The 16,953-nt window shown below is 36.1% G+C and overlaps 1 protein-coding gene across 3 annotated transcripts in view; it reads right to left on the bottom strand.

Moving 5' to 3' along the window:
* Nucleotides 1-16,953, bottom strand: part of Ubqln1 (ubiquilin 1) — a 41,904-nt gene that overhangs the window by 22,770 nt on the left and 2,181 nt on the right. Inside the window, exon 1 of one of the 3 annotated variants that reach the window (XM_074052297.1) lies at nucleotides 3,520-3,639. The exons of the other annotated variants lie outside the window; for them this stretch is intronic. Coding sequence (XP_073908398.1) covers nucleotides 3,520-3,624 — 105 coding nt within the window. The 5' untranslated portion in view covers nucleotides 3,625-3,639. Of the gene's footprint in view, nucleotides 1-3,519; nucleotides 3,640-16,953 lie in introns of those variants that run through there. 3 annotated transcript variants of the gene reach the window in all.

Below are 16,953 nucleotides of genomic sequence, written 5' to 3'. Positions count from 1 at the left end.
CAGACCTTGTGGTTGAGAATGATACATTCTTTTCAAGTAGACAAAAAGCACTCAGGACAGACCATATTTCTGAGTCATAGCACATACCTTGGAAATTTTAAAATAACTGAATCTTTTAAATATATGCTCTGATAATAATGGCATTACATTAGAAATTAGTAACAGAGAAATATAAATGCCCAAATTGAACAAAACCCTTCTAAATAATTCATGGATCAAAAAAAAGTCTTGAGAAGAAATTAGAAAATATTTTCAGCAGAGCAAAAACAAGATAAAATATTAAAAATTTGTGAGATGCAGGTACATCAATTCTTAAGTAAATACATGTATTAAATACAGACTTTTTCCTTTAGGAGAAAGATGACATATTAGTAATTTAAGTTTCCACTTTTAGAAATTAGAACAGAAAACTAGACACCCCCTCCAAAAAAAAAAAAAAGGAGAAATCAAAGCATAGAAAAACAAAAGAAAAATATTTTAAAGTCTCAAAATTGATAAACCTCTAGCCAGTTTGACCAAGAAAACAAGACATAAATTAATAAGATCAGGAAAAACAGAAAGAATACCACAGAGACTTTAAAAGAACAAAGAAAACTACACAATGATAAGAGTACCTGCTTGAGTTCAAATCCTAGTCCCACTAAAAGAAAAAAAAGAAAGAGAGAGAGAGAAAACTACACACATCAACAGCATGACTAACTAGCACATCCCTATATCTGCAGCACTATGAAGCTCAGGCAAAATAATCATGAGTTCTAGACCAGCCTGTGCTATACAGCAACTCCCTGATGGAAGGGGGGGAGGGGGAATCAACAACTTGGACAAAAATGGACCTTTTCCTTGAAAAATGCAAATTACTAAAAATGCCCTCAATCTCTTATGAAAAAAAGAACATTTCTCAGTTCATTTTATGAGGCCAATATTATCCCAATACAAAAACCAGCACAAGAAAACTACAAACCAATATCCCTGCTGAACACAGATGCAGAAACCCTCTACAGAATACTATATCAAATCCAATCCAGTTGTATAGGAAAAAGAGACCAAGTGGGGCTTAGCCTAGAAATGTGAGGCTAAGATAAAATTTAAAGGGGGAAAAAAAAAAGCCAACGTAACTCACTGTAGTAACAGACAAAAGAAGAAAAATCACACACAAGGAAGAAAAAGCATTTGACAGCATTAATCCATGACAAAATTTTCAGTAAATTAGGAATAAAAGGGGCAAGGGGCTGTTTAGACCTGATAAAAGTACATTCACAAAAAAAAATCTTCATATAATGGTAAACCATTATAAAACCATTTTAGATGGGTTTCCCTCTAAAATCAGGAACAAGGCAAGATGTTCATTTCACCACACTAGTATTCAACATGGAACTAAAAGTCCAAGCCAATGCAAAGAGACAAGAAAAAGGAAGGCATACTTATGAGGTGGAGAGGTGCAAGACAAGAAATTTTAATTTATGATCCTTATTTGCAGGCCAGTTTTAAAATGTCTCTTTCAAGAAATGAGATGATGACTAGGTGTGGTGGTCACACCACATACCTGCCATCCCAGCTATTCAGGGAAGCATAAATAAGAGGATCACCATCCAGGCTGGTCCAGCATTAGCAAGACCCTATCTCAAAAACAATCAAGGCAAAAAGGGCTGGCAGAGTGGCTCTAGAGATAGGTTCACCTGCCTAGTAAGCACCAAGGTCCTAAATTCAATCCTTAGGAGGGAGAGGGAGAGGGAAATGGAAAGAAGAGAGAGGGAGGGAGGGAAGGAAGGGAGGAGAAATGATACAGTGAACAGACTAGGCAAAGCATTTGGAAAAGACATATTTGAAAAAGGACTACTGTCCAGAAGACTGTCAAAATTATTGTTCAAAGAAGTAATAAAATTCAGTAAGAAAACAGGCCAAAAATCTTCATGGGTACCTCTCCAAAAATACACAGATGGCAAATAAACATATAAAAAGATGCTGTCAATCATACGTAACCAGAAAAACATAAACAATGAGTTAACAACACATAACCATCACAGAGCCAAAGTCCAGAACACTAACACCATCAAACGCTGGCAAGGATGTGGAACAACAGTAACTGTCATTGATGATGGGACTGCAAAATGGTGCAGCCAATTTGAAGATGGTTTGGCTGCTTCTTACAAAATTAAACATGCTCTTACTTTAAGACCCATTAATCGTTCCTTAGTATTTACCTAAAGGAACTGAAAACTATATCCACACTAAAATCTGCACACAGATCTATGGAAGATTCATTTGTAACTGCCAATACTTGAAAGCAACCAAGATGTTCTTCAGTAGGTAAATGGATAAATTGTGACAATTCCAGGTAAGGAAGTATTATTTAGCACTAAAAAGAAGTGAGCTATCAAGTGATGAAAGGACATGGAGAAACCTTAAAATTCATATAAGTGAGTGAAAGCACCAATTTGAAAAGACTATCTATGGTATTATCCAACTATATGACATTCTGTAAAAGGCAAAACTATGGAGACAGTAAAAGAATCAGTGGTTGCAAGTGGATGATAGAAGGATAAATAGAGCACAAGTCATTAGATTATTTGTCAAACTCACAGAATATATAAACATGAAGAGTGAACCATAATCTAGACTGGACTTTGGGCAATGATGAATTGTCAATGCAGGTTTACCAACTGAAACAATTTTTTTCAGTTTCTTGATAGTGAAAAAGGAGCAAAAGATATGGGAACTCACTATACTTTCTTCTCAATTTTTCTGTGAACCTAAAACTGATCTAAGAAATGAAGTCTTACAAATTTATGTTAACAAATATTTTTGACACCATGGCGAAATTTTTAAGCAGAGTGGGTAAGTGATGAAAGTAAGGCATTATTAAGTGGTAAGGCAAAGTAATGTACTGACAATAATTTTTAAGAGTGTTCTTGCCAGACACCAGTAGCTCACATCTGTAATCCTACCTATTCAGGAAGCAGAGATCAGGAGGATCGTGCTTCCAAGCCAGAACACGGAAATAGTTCTTGAGTCCCTGTCAAAAAAACCCATCCCCCCAAAAAAGGGCGGGTGGAGTGGCTCATTCAAGGTGTAAGCCCTCAGTTCAAACCCCAGTACAGCAAAAAAAAAAAAAAAAAAAAAAAAAAAAAAAGAAAAAAGTGCTATCTTTTAGAGATAATGCTCCAATATTAAGTAATAAGTTAATACAATACATGAGAGATGCTACAAAATAACAGAAAGGGGAAAAGCCTTAAGAGAAAGTAATACTAAAACAAGAGTGCCTCTAAGACTGTCAAAGCTAGATGAAAGGAACACTATTATTATCTTTACTTTCTGGGTTTTTAAAATTTTGTTTTGGTTTGTTTTTGAAGTACTGGGGAAAAAATGCTATACAAGTGCTCTACCACTGAACTGTATCCTTAGTTCTAATTTTCTATATGTTTGAAATTATCTGTAATAAAAACAATGAACAATAATTATCCATAATAAAAAAGGGGGAGGGAAGGCAAAATCTACAGTGTCAGTGAAAAGAATGATTACCTTAGGAAGAAGTTTGCAAGGAATCACAAGGTGACTTCTTGGGAGTTGATAATGTTCTACATTCTTGACCTTAATATATGGAGTTGTACATCTATGATGTAGCATTCTTCTGTGCTATACTGTAATAAAAATAGTTTTAAAGGTTGACTGTGAATGACTTACTTATAAGAAATATCAGGAAGTCAAACACAGGTAGCCAACTTTCCTGGACAATTTCAAGTAATTCACTAGCCAGAAAATCAAAGTATGTCTTGTCTTGGGCAACTCATCTGAAAGGAACTGGAATGGTAAAGACCTAGTTTTAGGCAGCACACCAGACTAAATTAAGACATGGAAAAAAAGATATTCATTCAAAAGTAAGAGATGGTTATCCATAACCATCCTAGCTAGAAGGACAGTTAAGACCTGATATCCAAATTAGCAACAACCGCAAACGCTTATAAAACAGTACTGAATAGTTCAGTTTAAGACTGAAACCCTAACCATGAGTTGTCTATGTCAATACTCAAGGCCTTCTGGACACACTAAAAAAAGAGCTTTTCTACAGTGTCCTACATGCAAAGGAATAACAACCTACAGAAATACAGCTCAAAAATTATTTATGTTGATCATTGTTTTATTACAGAGCTATGTGCTGTCTTCTGGCACTACTAATTATCTCAGTCAATCCTTACAACAAAACAAAACAAAACAAACCAAACAAAATCATTATAGACCCGCAAAAATTCACCTTTGTTTAAAGAATAAAGAGCTATTGACAACACTATTAACTACAGGTGGAATCTAAAATACATGAACTCACAGAACTAGCTGAAAAAAAAAAAAAAAAAAAAAGAGCTGTTGACAATGTCACTGATACTAGGATCCTCCAAATTCATGAAACTTGATTCTGGGGAACATCTTAGGTTTGAAGTATGAGTTGATGGCACTTACAAAGTCAGGAAATGTTAAAAATGGTGATAGGGTACAGCTACACTTTTAGTACTATATAAAGGGAAACTAAATTGTCTATGAAAATTCAATTCGTAAAAAAATTTTAATGTTAAACAACCAAAGTCAACTAATTTAGGTATTAGAACTACTATTAAATAGAAGACTAAAGCAATATTGATTTGTTCTTAGTAAATTATCCAAAATTTGGAACAAACAAGAAAAAACCCTGAGATTAACAATTATATAAATTCAGTTGCCTGTCATTCCATTTGAAACAAGTGAATAAATCTTAATTGTAGGCACCTGCACACCATGTTTATTGCAGCACTATTCACAATAGCCAAGTTATGGAAACAGCCAAGATGCCCCACTACTGGCGAATGGATTAAGAAAATGTGGTATTTATACACAATGGAATTTTATGCGGCCATGAAGAAGAACAAAATGTTATCATTCGCTGGTAAATGGATGGAATTGGAGAACATTATTCTGAGTGAGGTTAGCCTGGCCCAAAAGACCAAAAATCGTATGTTCTCCCTCATATGTGGACATTAGATCAAGGGCAAACACAACAAGGGGATTGGACTTTGATCACATGATAAAGTGAGAGCACACAAGGGAGGTACGAGGATAGGTAAGACACCTCAAAAACTAGATAGCATTTTTTGCCCTCAAACGCAGAGAAACTAAAGCAGATACTTTATTTTTTTATTTTTTTTTCTTTTTCTTTTATTATTCATATGTGCATACAAGGCTTGGTTCATTTCTCCCCCCTGCCCCCACCCCCTCCCTTACCACCCACTCCGCCCCCTCCCTCTCCCCCCCACCCCCTCAATACCCAGCAGAAACTATTTTGCCCTTATTTCTAATTTTGTTGTAGAGAGAGTATAAAGCAATAACAGGAAGGAACAAGGGTTTTTGCTGGTTGAGATAAGGATAGCTATACAGGGCATTGACTCACATTGATTTCCTGTGCGTGGGTGTTACCTTCTAGGTTAATTCTTTTTGATCTAACCTTTTCTCTAGTTCCTGGTCCCCTTTTCCTATTGGCCTCAGTTGCTTTTAAGGTATCTGCTTTAGTTTCTCTGTGTTAAGGGCAACAAATGCTAGCTAGTTTTTTAGGTGTCTTACCTATCCTCACCCCTCCCTTGTGTGCCCTCGCTTTCATCATGTGCTCATAGTCTGATCCCCTTGTTGTGCTTGCCCTTGATCTAATGTCCACATATGAGGGAGAACATACAATTTTTGGTCTTTTGGGCCAGGCTAACCTCACTCAGAATGATGTTCTCCAATTCCATCCATTTACCAGCGAATGATAACACTTCGTTCTTCTTCATGGCTGCATAAAATTCCATTGTGTATAGATACCACATTTTCTTAATCCATTCGTCAGTGCTGGGGCATCTTGGCTGTTTCCATAACTTGGCTATTGTGAATAGTGCTTCAATAAACATGGGTGTGCAGGTGCCTCTGGAGTAACCTGTGTCACAGTCTTTTGGGTATATCCCCAAGAGTGGTATTGTTGGATCAAATTGGTGATCGATGTCTAGTAAAGCAGATATTTTAAAGCAACTGAGGCCAACAGGAGAAGGGGACCAGGAACTAGAGAAAAGGTTCGTTCGAGAAGAATTAACTTAGAAGGTAACACACATATGTAAGGAAATCAATGCATGTCAACTCCCTGTATAGCTAGTCTTATCTCAACTAGCAAAAACACTTGGTCCTTCCTATTATTATTTATACTCTCTCTTCAACAAAATTAGAGATAAGGGCAGAATAGTTTCTGCTTGGTAGCGAGGGGGAAGGGGTGGGGAAAGGGGGGAGAAATGACCCAAACATTGTATGCACATATGAATGAAATAAAAATTAAGAAAAATCTTAATTGCACCACACTAAACAGATGTGATATACTTTTCCAAATAAACCATATTCTAGAAATTTTTAATACAAATGATAAAGAATGTTATGTTTTTTCTAAATAGCATGTGTAGAAGGCCCCAAAATTCTGCACATAAATCAAATATCCTTAAGTTTCTATTCTGTTCCCTAAAAAAGGACAATAGTTTCAGTGTTCACTAATTTTAAAATTTCTAGAATCAGGCATGGTAGTGCATACCTATAATCCCAGGTACTAGGGAGGTGAAGATTGGGAAGATCTCAGTTCAAGTAGAGCCCTGGCAAAAGGCTAGCGAGACCCCCATCTCAATCAACAAGCTGGATGTGGAGGTCACATTCAACTTGTTGCAATAGGGAGGAATAGGTAGGAGGATCCCAATTTGAGGCTGGCTCCAGGCAAACACGAGACCCTATCTGAAAAAGGTCTGAAGGCAGGACTCAAGTGATAAAGTGCCTGCCTAGTCAGTGTGAGGCCCTGAGTTAAAAATCCTAGTACTGCCATAATTTTTTTCCCAGAAATTTTTTCTCTAATGTTTCAACCTAAATTTCATGTGTTTTATCTGCTACACTTTCATTGAACAAGGGGAAAACAAAAAATCAGAAGCTAGTAGTACTGACATGGAAAAAAAAATAGCAATCTTAGAAAATCCCAAAACTGCTTTAGACAGAGACAGCACCCTGATAACTATCACTTGTAGAAATATAATATAGAAACAAATTAATTCAAAATATTTTCATTTGGGGAAAAACAAGATCCATAAAAAAGGATTTGTGTAATTTCTATTAGAGAGATAAGATAGATATACTTATTTCCTTAAGCCCATGTGGCCACCATTAACTCAAAATCAAAGAGATATGATAAAATAGGCCTCTAAAGATCCATTATTTCCTATGAATGTATATCTCCTACTCTGACCTTGCACTGACAACTTGTAACAACCAACAGGTCAAAAGAGGTGAAAACTAGGAATTACCAGAAGCAAAATTCTAATGAAACTTAAATAAGCAATTTTTGATTTGAAAACTAACAGGCAAAACATTTGGTAGCCCGACTGCACATCACCCAAAAGTCAGGTGTTTACATAAGTGTATTCTCCAGCTAAATGAAGTTTACCCAGGTAAATACCAAAATCGTTTTCCATTCTATTGAACATAATTTCACTTTTTGGTAATGCTGAGCTACTGATTCAAGTATCAACTGCTATCCTGCAATACAGAGATAACAGTTGCAGACTCTCAACATGTCCTGTATTTGCTTTTTTACCAGATTGTCAATTCTTGTCACCATACCTCCTTTTCTCCACAAATTTGCTATTTTTCATTTGGGAAGTGGCAAATAAATAATTTAAGAAACCCATGAAAAAAACAATGCTGAAAGAATTTGAAATGCTGTCTGGAAATGAAAACATGTAAAGTTTACTGTATCAATTTTTATGGGGGGAGGAGCTTTGCTTAATCCCTGTTCTTGACTATTTGGGGAAGAAAATGAGGTACACACATGGGTGGATGAGAGGAGATTTGAAGTGTTATTATATCAAAAAAGACCTTTTGAAACATACATACTTTAATTCAAATCTTGTTTTTTTTCCACTTTATAGTTGTAGAACCTGGGGCAGGGGGCGTTATTTGTCTCTCAGCCCTGGTTTCTTCATCAGTAAAATGAAGGTAATATTTATTCTATAGAGTTGATGGCAGAATTAAGAGAGTTGTGTGTAAACTACCTGGAGTATAGTGCCTACATTCAGACAGAGGTTCAAATGTTGCTAGTCTAATTATGTAAGGATAAATTAATTATAAACACTTTTAAAACTGGGTTGGGGATAGGGATATAGCTCAGTAGAAGAGCTCATGCTTAGCATGTGAGAAAGCCTGGATTCAATCCTCAACACACATATGCAAACATGCAAAAGATTAATTGGACTTTTAAGTTAGCTAAAAACAGCATTGTTATCCTTTGCAAATATTCCACAATCCACATGTCTTTAAGTAGCTTGTGTCTATCCCTCCATATTAAGTATTCACGGTGTGTGTGGGGAGAACAGCAAAGTCAGGGGTAGTAGTTCATTCCAATAATCCCAACATTCAGGAGGCTGCGGCAGGATGGAAATTTCTAGGTCAGCCTGAGCTACACAGTGCAACCCTGCCTCAAAAAGCTAAGAAAAACGGAAGTCTTGCAAACCTATCAAAAAATAAAATTTAGTTAAGCTCTGAGATAAAACATGCTCTGAAGATAAAATATATACATTTCATTTCTTGCAGAACCCTGTTTAATAGCACTTTAGCAAAACATCTAAATAATAGTTGTCTGAATGATAAATGAACTGCATTTGAATATTTGTTATTTTAGTATTTTAAGTCACTGGTCGTTCAAGAGGTTTTTTTACTCAGTTTCTTACTCAGTATTGCTAATATCACTTAAAAAATATCTATGTTAAATAAACAGTTCTGTCAGTTATCACTGTCCAAATGTCTGATGTTTACCTTAAAGTTGTTAGTCTTATTAAAAATATTGCATAAACATTAAACAAAAATGTCAAGTATGAGAAACAACTACAATGAGTATGTAATAGATAAAAGATGCACTTTCTTACAATTGAAGTGTATTTTAAGTTTCTCTGATCTAAATGTGATGAAAGATAACAAACTACATGTTTCACTAGTCACATACTCTTTAAGCTTCCCTCTATTGCAAAATCTTAAATTCAATGGTGAACAAAACAGTTCAGAGGAAAAGACTAATACAAATAAAGGATATAAATACTGAGCCAGGTACTTTATGCAGTACCATCTCATAAAATCCTCCAAACAATCTAGTGAAGCACGAATTACATCACATGTTAAAAAATGCAGCCAGTGAAGCTTAGATGAGTAACGCTTGATACCTAATGTCAGCTTTCTCCAATTCCAAGGTCATGCTCCCTCCAAAATGCAGACCATATTTCAATCTACTTAAACTTAGTAACAACACACCAATTCATTTTTCCTTTCTCAAAAATCAATACAAAGCTCAAAAGAAGGAAAAAAGAAACAAAACAAAAGAAAAAGAAGAAAAAAAATGACAAAAAATCAATACACAAACAAGGGCTGGCAGAATGATTCAAGTGGTAGGGTGCCTGTGTAGCAAGTTTGAGACCCAAGTTCAAACCCCAGTGCTGCCAAAACAAAATCAAAACCAAAAATAACCCAAAATTCCTCGTTTTTAATCATAATTTATCACGATTCAATATTACACATTTTGACCAGGCACTGGTGGCTCATGCCTAAAATCCTAGCTACATGGGAGGCAGAGATCAGACAGATCACAGTTCGAAGCCAGCCTAGGCAAACAGTGCTTGAGACCCTATCTTGGAAAAAAACCTTCACAAAAAAGGGCTGGTGGAATGGCTCAAGGTATAGGCCCTGAGTTTAAACCTCCAACCAAAACCAATACACAAACCAAAACAATAAAACACACGAACAAGTACTAGTGGAATGAGTTAGTTCTACATAAGATTGCCAAGATAATACAAATTTAAAAAAGAGTAAGCTTACTTGAAAGAAAAGTACAAAACTGTAATTTGTAAACACACAGATAAACACCTTTCTAAGCAGACCCACTAAATTTTTTTTCTTTTTCCTGAATGGGAACCTTTTTATGTCATACTTTTCTGCATTATTTGCATTTTCTAATCTTTTTTTTTTTCCTTTTTGCAGTATGGGGTTTAAATTCAAGGCCTACACCTTGAACCACTTCACCAGCTCTTTTTTTATGAAAAAAAAAATTTTTTTTTTTGAGATAGGGTCTCTTCAACTATTTGCCCAGGTTTGCTTCAAATCTGCCTCCTGAGTAGCTAGGATTATAGGTGTTAGCCACTGGTGCCTGGCTCTGCATTTTCTAATCTTATATTAATATCATGCATAATATAATTTTTATTCGCATTCTGCATTTTGAAATATAAAAGCTCTGTCCTTTAAAGAAAACTGGAGACCTTTAAAGATTAAAAACATTAACAAAAAAAGTATAACCAAATCTAGAGACTTGAATAATACCTATTTAATAAATAAATCATGTAGTCTATCCAAATGGATTTGAGCATTTCAGATTTCCAGATTCAGAATGTAAAGACAATACAAATATTCCAAAATCTGAAACACTTCTTGTCTCAAACATTCCAGATAAGAAATATGCAACCTGTTTCTTCATCTTAAAAGGGAGGGCTGTAATACTCAACACAAAATTGCTGTGAAATTAAAGACAATGTAGCCAGAGTGTGATGGTTCATGCCTGTAATACCAGCTACTCAGAAGACATATGCAGGAAGATTATGAGTTTTTAGGCCAGCCCAGGCAAAGTTAAACAGACCCTGTCTCAAAAAAAAAAAAAAAAAAATCAAAGGAACTGGAGCCATGGCTCAGGTGGTAGAGTGCTTGGAGACCCTGAGTTCAATCTCCAGTACTACAAAAAATAATTAAAAAATTTTAAATTCACTGAGTAAAGGGAAAAAGGCTAGGGTTCAGATTCTGAAAGCTTTATTACCTGTGCTAATTTTGGTAGTCATTACCCACATCTGGCTACTTACATGGCTAGTCCAAATTGAGACGTGCTCTAAGTGTAAAATATGGTCAAGCACAATAGCTCAATTTATAATCCTAGCTACTCTGGAAGCAGCAATGGAGAGAATATTGGTTTCAGGCCAGCCTGGGCAAAATGTTAGCAAGATTCTATCTCAATCTATAACCTGGATGTGGTGGTGCAGGCCCATAATCCCAGATGTACAGGAGGTCTTAGGTAGGAGGACTGAGATGTGAGGCCGGCCCCAGGCAAAAAATCGACGCTATCTAAAAAATAACAAATGTGAAATGGCTAGAGGTGTGGCTCAAGTGCCTAGCAAACAGGAGGCCCTGAATTCATTCCCCAGTACTGTCAAAATAAAAAACATAAAATGATCTTTTGTATCATCTTAAGATAATTTTTTAAATATATTAGGCTAAGTAAAACATAGTAAAATTACAAGCTAAAAGGTAAAAGCAACCCAAGTGACAATGGACAAACTAATGGATAAATAAAATGTATTACAGAATATTATTTGGCTTTAAAAGGGAAATAAACTTCTGACACATGTTACAACATAGATAAACCTTGAGGACATCATACTAAGTAAAATAAGCCAATCACAAATGGCCAAATATTGTATGACTTCACTTACGTGAAATATATGGAACAGACAAATTCAGGAAACAGAAAGAATGATGGCTTCCAGGGGATGGCAAAAAGAAAGGAGCAGGGAGTTAACGGATACACGTTTCAGTCCTACAAGATGAAAAGCATTCTGAAGAGAATTGGTGGTGATAGTTTCACAGTTATGTTGATGTACTTAATATCACTGACCTATACACTTAAAAATAGTTATGATAGTTGGGTGCCAGTGGTTCACGCCTGTAATCCTAGCTACTCAGGAGGCAGAGATCAGGAGGATCTCCGCCATTCGAAGCCAGCCAGGGCAAATAGCCCGTGAGACCCTATTTCAAAAAACCTGTCACAAAAAAGGGCTAGTGTAGGCCCTGAGTGCAAGCCCAGTACCACACACACACACACACACACACACACTCACTCTCTCTCTCTCTCTCTCTCTCACAAAATACTTATGATAGGTGGGCATGGTGGTGCATGCTTATAACCCCAGCCCAGCACTTGGAAGGCTGAGGAAGTAGGATTGCTAGTTTGAGGCCAGCCTCAGCTACATAGTAAATTTGAGACCAGCCTGGACTACATAACAAGATTGTCTTTAAAGAAAAAAAAAAAAAGGTTAAGATGGTTATGCTTTGTGCATTTTAACACAAAAAATTACAATTTCAGTTGTATTAAGTAGCTACTAAAATATTACATATGTAACTCACATTGTATTTCTACTTAACTGTGTTGTTCATAAGTCATGGTAAAAATTCCCAATGAAAAGGGTTTTGATGAGCACTGTGACAGGATCTAGAAATATAAGCCCTAATGCACAGGCCAACAAATTTTCTACGAAGGTCTACATAATAAACATCTTTGGATTTGTGGGCCAGGTAGCCTGTTTGAAAAGGAGCCACACATAGCACACAGGCAAATAGCATGATGGATGTGTCCCACCATACTTTGCTGACCCCTGCCCTAATGTATCCGTTGTAAGTAACAACGCCTTAATTTTCATGAATTTTTTTGAGCCAGTTTAATATTGATGGCGTGAAATGTCACGGTGAGAATATTTACATGATGGGAATCAAACAAACCAGTGCTTGTTCTTCCTGAAGAACTAGTTGATAAACATTCACCAGCACTGACTATGCAAAGAATTAACTTCTCCCTTATGCATGTTAAATTATGTTAGTTATAAAAACCATCTTTGAGAAAAATGAATAGCATTCAAATCATTTTGTGTTCTGTAAATGAAATGAGGATCTCTCCAGCTAAGAAAGACTGTTCAACAAGAATAATGTTCCAAATAAAGAGACACAAATGGAAGAATGAACATCCTGAAGCAGTTAAGAGTTGTGCTTGAAGGGCTGGTAGCGTTGCTCAAGAGTGCCTGCCTACAATAGGAAAAGGGGACCAGGAACTAGAGAAAAGGTTAGATCAAAAAGAATTAACCTAGAAGGTAACACCCACGCACAGGAAATCAATGTGAGTCAATGCCCTGTATAGCTATCCTTATCTCAACCAGCAAAACCCCTTGTTCCTTCCTATTATTGCTTATACTCTCTCTACAACAAAATTAGAGATAAGGGCAAAATAGTTTCTGCTGGGTATTGAGGGGTGGGAGCGGGAGGGGGTGGAGTGGGTGGTAAGGGAGGGGGTGGGGGCAGGGGGGAGAAATGAACCAAGCCTTGTATGCACATATGAATAATAAAAGAAAAAAAAAAAAAAAAAAAAGAGTGCCTGCCTAGCATGTGAGGCCCTGAGTGCCAACAAAATAGTAACAATAATTTAACAGTTGTGTTTGGAGCTAAGAGAGAGCAGTTTCAGATGAAACTTCCAGAACTGAAGCCTTGAAATTATATACACACTGCACTTGGTACAGGTTCAAAAAAATGGTAGTTATTTTTAAGTATTATTGTGCATAATCTTCTAGATTCATTTGTAAACAAGTATTTACTGAGCCCATACCATGTGAAAGGCTCTAGAAACACAGTAACAATTGCAGTCTCTCTCTCTCTAGCAGAGGAAGGGAAGGATTAATTAAATAACCACATAAATCTATAATTTTGTTTTTTGAGGTAACTGGGGTTGGAACTCAGGGCCTACACCTTGTGCCTCTCCACCAGCCCTTATTTGTGATGAGTTTTTTTGAGATACATTCTCACAAACTATTTGTCCATATTGGCTTCAAACCGCAATCCTCTTGATTTCCACCTCCTAATAACTAGGATTATAGCCATTAGCCACCATGGTCTGGCCAAAATGTGTAATTTCGAATTGTGACAAATTATGATTAAAAAACAGGGAGCTGTGAGAAAAATACAACAGGGTACTCAACCTAGCCTGGGCAACTGGGGATACCTTCTTGAGAAACTGACCTTTGCATTGCGATCTAAAGGATCAGTGGGACCCAGAAAAGAATGGGAGGCATGCCAGGTGGCAAGAACAAACTGTACACATCCTGAGGCAGGGGTAACAATGTAGTAACAGGTCAACTGTAAAGATAATGCAGCAAACCAAGTGAGCAAAGAGAAAGAAGGCCTCAGAAGAGAATGGAGACACAGGCTGGAGCTATCAGAGAGGACACCACCAACTCACAGATACTAAGACCAATGGTGAACCATTGGTTTTATGTAGAGTGATACCATCCTATTAACAATTTTTACAGATTACTCTGGAAATTAATGGGGAGGTACCAGGAAAGAAGGGATACTGGCAGGAGGTTAATATCATTTCTAGCAACAGGCGATGTTACCTTTACAGTACAGTCAGTCCTCAATCTTCTAAATACCAACTTATCTATTAAATACTGTACTAGCAACTTTTGGTCCCAGGATACCATTTCACAAATTCACGACCTTAAGAGTTTCATTTAGGAAGGTTATGCCTATTGATATCAACTGTACCAGAAATTAAAACTGAAAACCCCTTCTAAAATACTAATTTAAAAATAAACCTATTATGTGTTAATATAAATATTCTTCTGAAAAATAGCTACATTGTCCTAGTAACAAGAGCAGCACTATTTTAAATTGTGGCGAATCACTTTAGTCTAATAGATGACAGGTTTTTCTATCTGTTGCAATATACCATATCATAAAGTTTCTGCCAAAGTGCACTGCTCACTTTTGTTGAGAATTAGACTAAAAAACACAAATAACATCTCAGAATTCTTATAAAAAATAGTTTGATCTCATGGTCTTCCTAAAATTGTATTAGGGAGCTCCAGACTACAGTAAGAATTACTGCTCAGGTACCAATAATGAGTGAGGTAATTACAATGAGATGCCACTAAGATGGATATAATCAAAAAGACAGAGAATAACTGTCTATATTAACTGGAATCCTCAAGCATTGTTTGTGATAAAAATGGTGCAGTCACTTTGGAAAACAATTTAGTAGTTACTCAAAAACTCAGAGAGAACTACCATGTTACCCAGCAATTCCACTCCTAGGTATACACCCAAGAAAAACAAAACCCTATGTCTACACAAAAACTTATGCACGAGTGTTCACAGAGGCATTATTTATAATAGCCAAAACACAGAAATAACCAAATGTCCATCAAGTGATAGAAAAATAAAATATGGCATATATCTATACAATGGAATGTTAACTGGCAATAAAAACGAAGTATTACTATAGCCTACAATGTGGATAAGGCCCCAAAACATTATAGTGGTGGTACATGCCTGTAATCCCAGCACTGGGGAGGCTGAGAGAGGAGGATAGCAAATTCCAGGCCAGCCTAGACTGTACTGGGAGACCCTGCCTCAAAAAACAAAATAAGCAACAACAGAAATAGACTATGTGAAAGACGACAGTCACAAAAGATTGTATGATTCCTTTTATTAAAAAATATCCAGGAATAGGCAATTATAGACAAAAAATCAGATCAGCAGTTCCCTAGGGGGTAAGGAAAGAATTGGGGGGACTGCTAAAGGGTATACAGCTTCTTTTGGAGGTGATGAAAGTGTCTGAAAATTTATTGTGGTGATAGTTGCACAATCCTGTGAATGACATTAATTGTAGACTTTCAAAGGGTGAACTGAATTATATGTAAATACTTAAGATACGCTACTTTAAAAAAAGCTAAGTAACCTCTGCTAATCAGAATCATTAAATATTGTTTTTTGCCAATTCGTTAGAATAACAAGCATGAAAACACTCATCTCAGGGACATTTTTTCTTTAGATAAACCCTGTAATACTGATTCAACCCAACATCCCGTGTAAGATACTGTCCAATAGAAATATAAGCCACACAAGTAATTTTAAACATTCAACCAGCCATACTGAAAAAGTAAAGAGAATGTGCAAGTAGCTCAATGGTGGAGCACTTGCTTAGCACACAGGAGGTCCTTGGTTCAATCTGCACACACACAAAGTAAAAGAAGTCAAATTAGCTCTAATTAATCCACTAGGTGCAAAATATTACTTCAACAGGTAATACTTCTAAAATCTATTAAGAAATTATTTTTGTCATACAAAATTCCCCAAATCTGGTGTGTAGTTTACCCTTACAACACATCTCAATTCAGTCCAAACACATTTCAAGGGCTCACTAACCACATGTGGCTGAGGTATCAAAACTGACAGTGTATTCTAGATCCACTCTACCAGTATGAAGTAAATGTTATTTGTGATGACCCTGAAGTACTACAATTTCCCTTATCACAGGCTCAATTAAATTTCATACAATATTTATATCACAATTAAGTATATTAGTATTTTTCCAAAAGTTCCAAATGATATTTATTAAAACTAGAGTAGAACTGCCTGAACATTTCAAATAACTGTATTTTAAAATTTTTACAGTTATCTAGAGAGCAACAACATCCCAAGACAAGCTAGTTAAAAGTTATATGGAAGCTCCCCTCCATTCTATCTCTCCTTTATACACACACACACACACACACACACACACACACAAGCCCCTCTCCACTCTTAGTTTTGTTTGTTTCAGGTTTTTTTTTTTTGGCTGTACTGGGCTTTGAACTCAGGAGCTACTACTTGCTAGGCAGGTGCTCTACCACAAACAGTTTAATGTCTTCAGGTTTGTGATGCAGTTGTGAGCTTTGAATTTTTATCATGTCTTCTACTTCAACAGAAAATGGTCAATACTTTAAAAATTAACTGCCATCAGAAAAGTTACCTCAGAAAGGCTTTAATTTTATCTATTAAAATTCATTTTAGTTACAGTAGAATAAAAAAGTTCCACAGAATTTAAAATTCTAACTTTGCTATCACAAAAAACATCTTCACAGACACCTAGATGATTTTTTTTCTATTTATAAAATATTATTTCTAATCTTTTGCAGTAAAATGCAGAAAGCAGTCAAAATGATGAAGGCCTAAACTAGAAATCCCAGAAAGACCCAAGGCCTTCTAAAGTTAATATGGCTACACTCACTAAAATAGCTAAAATTAGAGAAGACTGATAATTTAAAT

The sequence above is a fragment of the Castor canadensis genome, chromosome 13 (genome assembly GCF_047511655.1).
Source record: "Castor canadensis chromosome 13, mCasCan1.hap1v2, whole genome shotgun sequence".
Classification (NCBI taxonomy): Eukaryota; Metazoa; Chordata; class Mammalia; order Rodentia; family Castoridae; genus Castor; species Castor canadensis.
The sequence above is the reverse complement of the archived record's forward strand: the minus strand, read 5'-3'. Positions and strand labels throughout refer to the sequence as shown.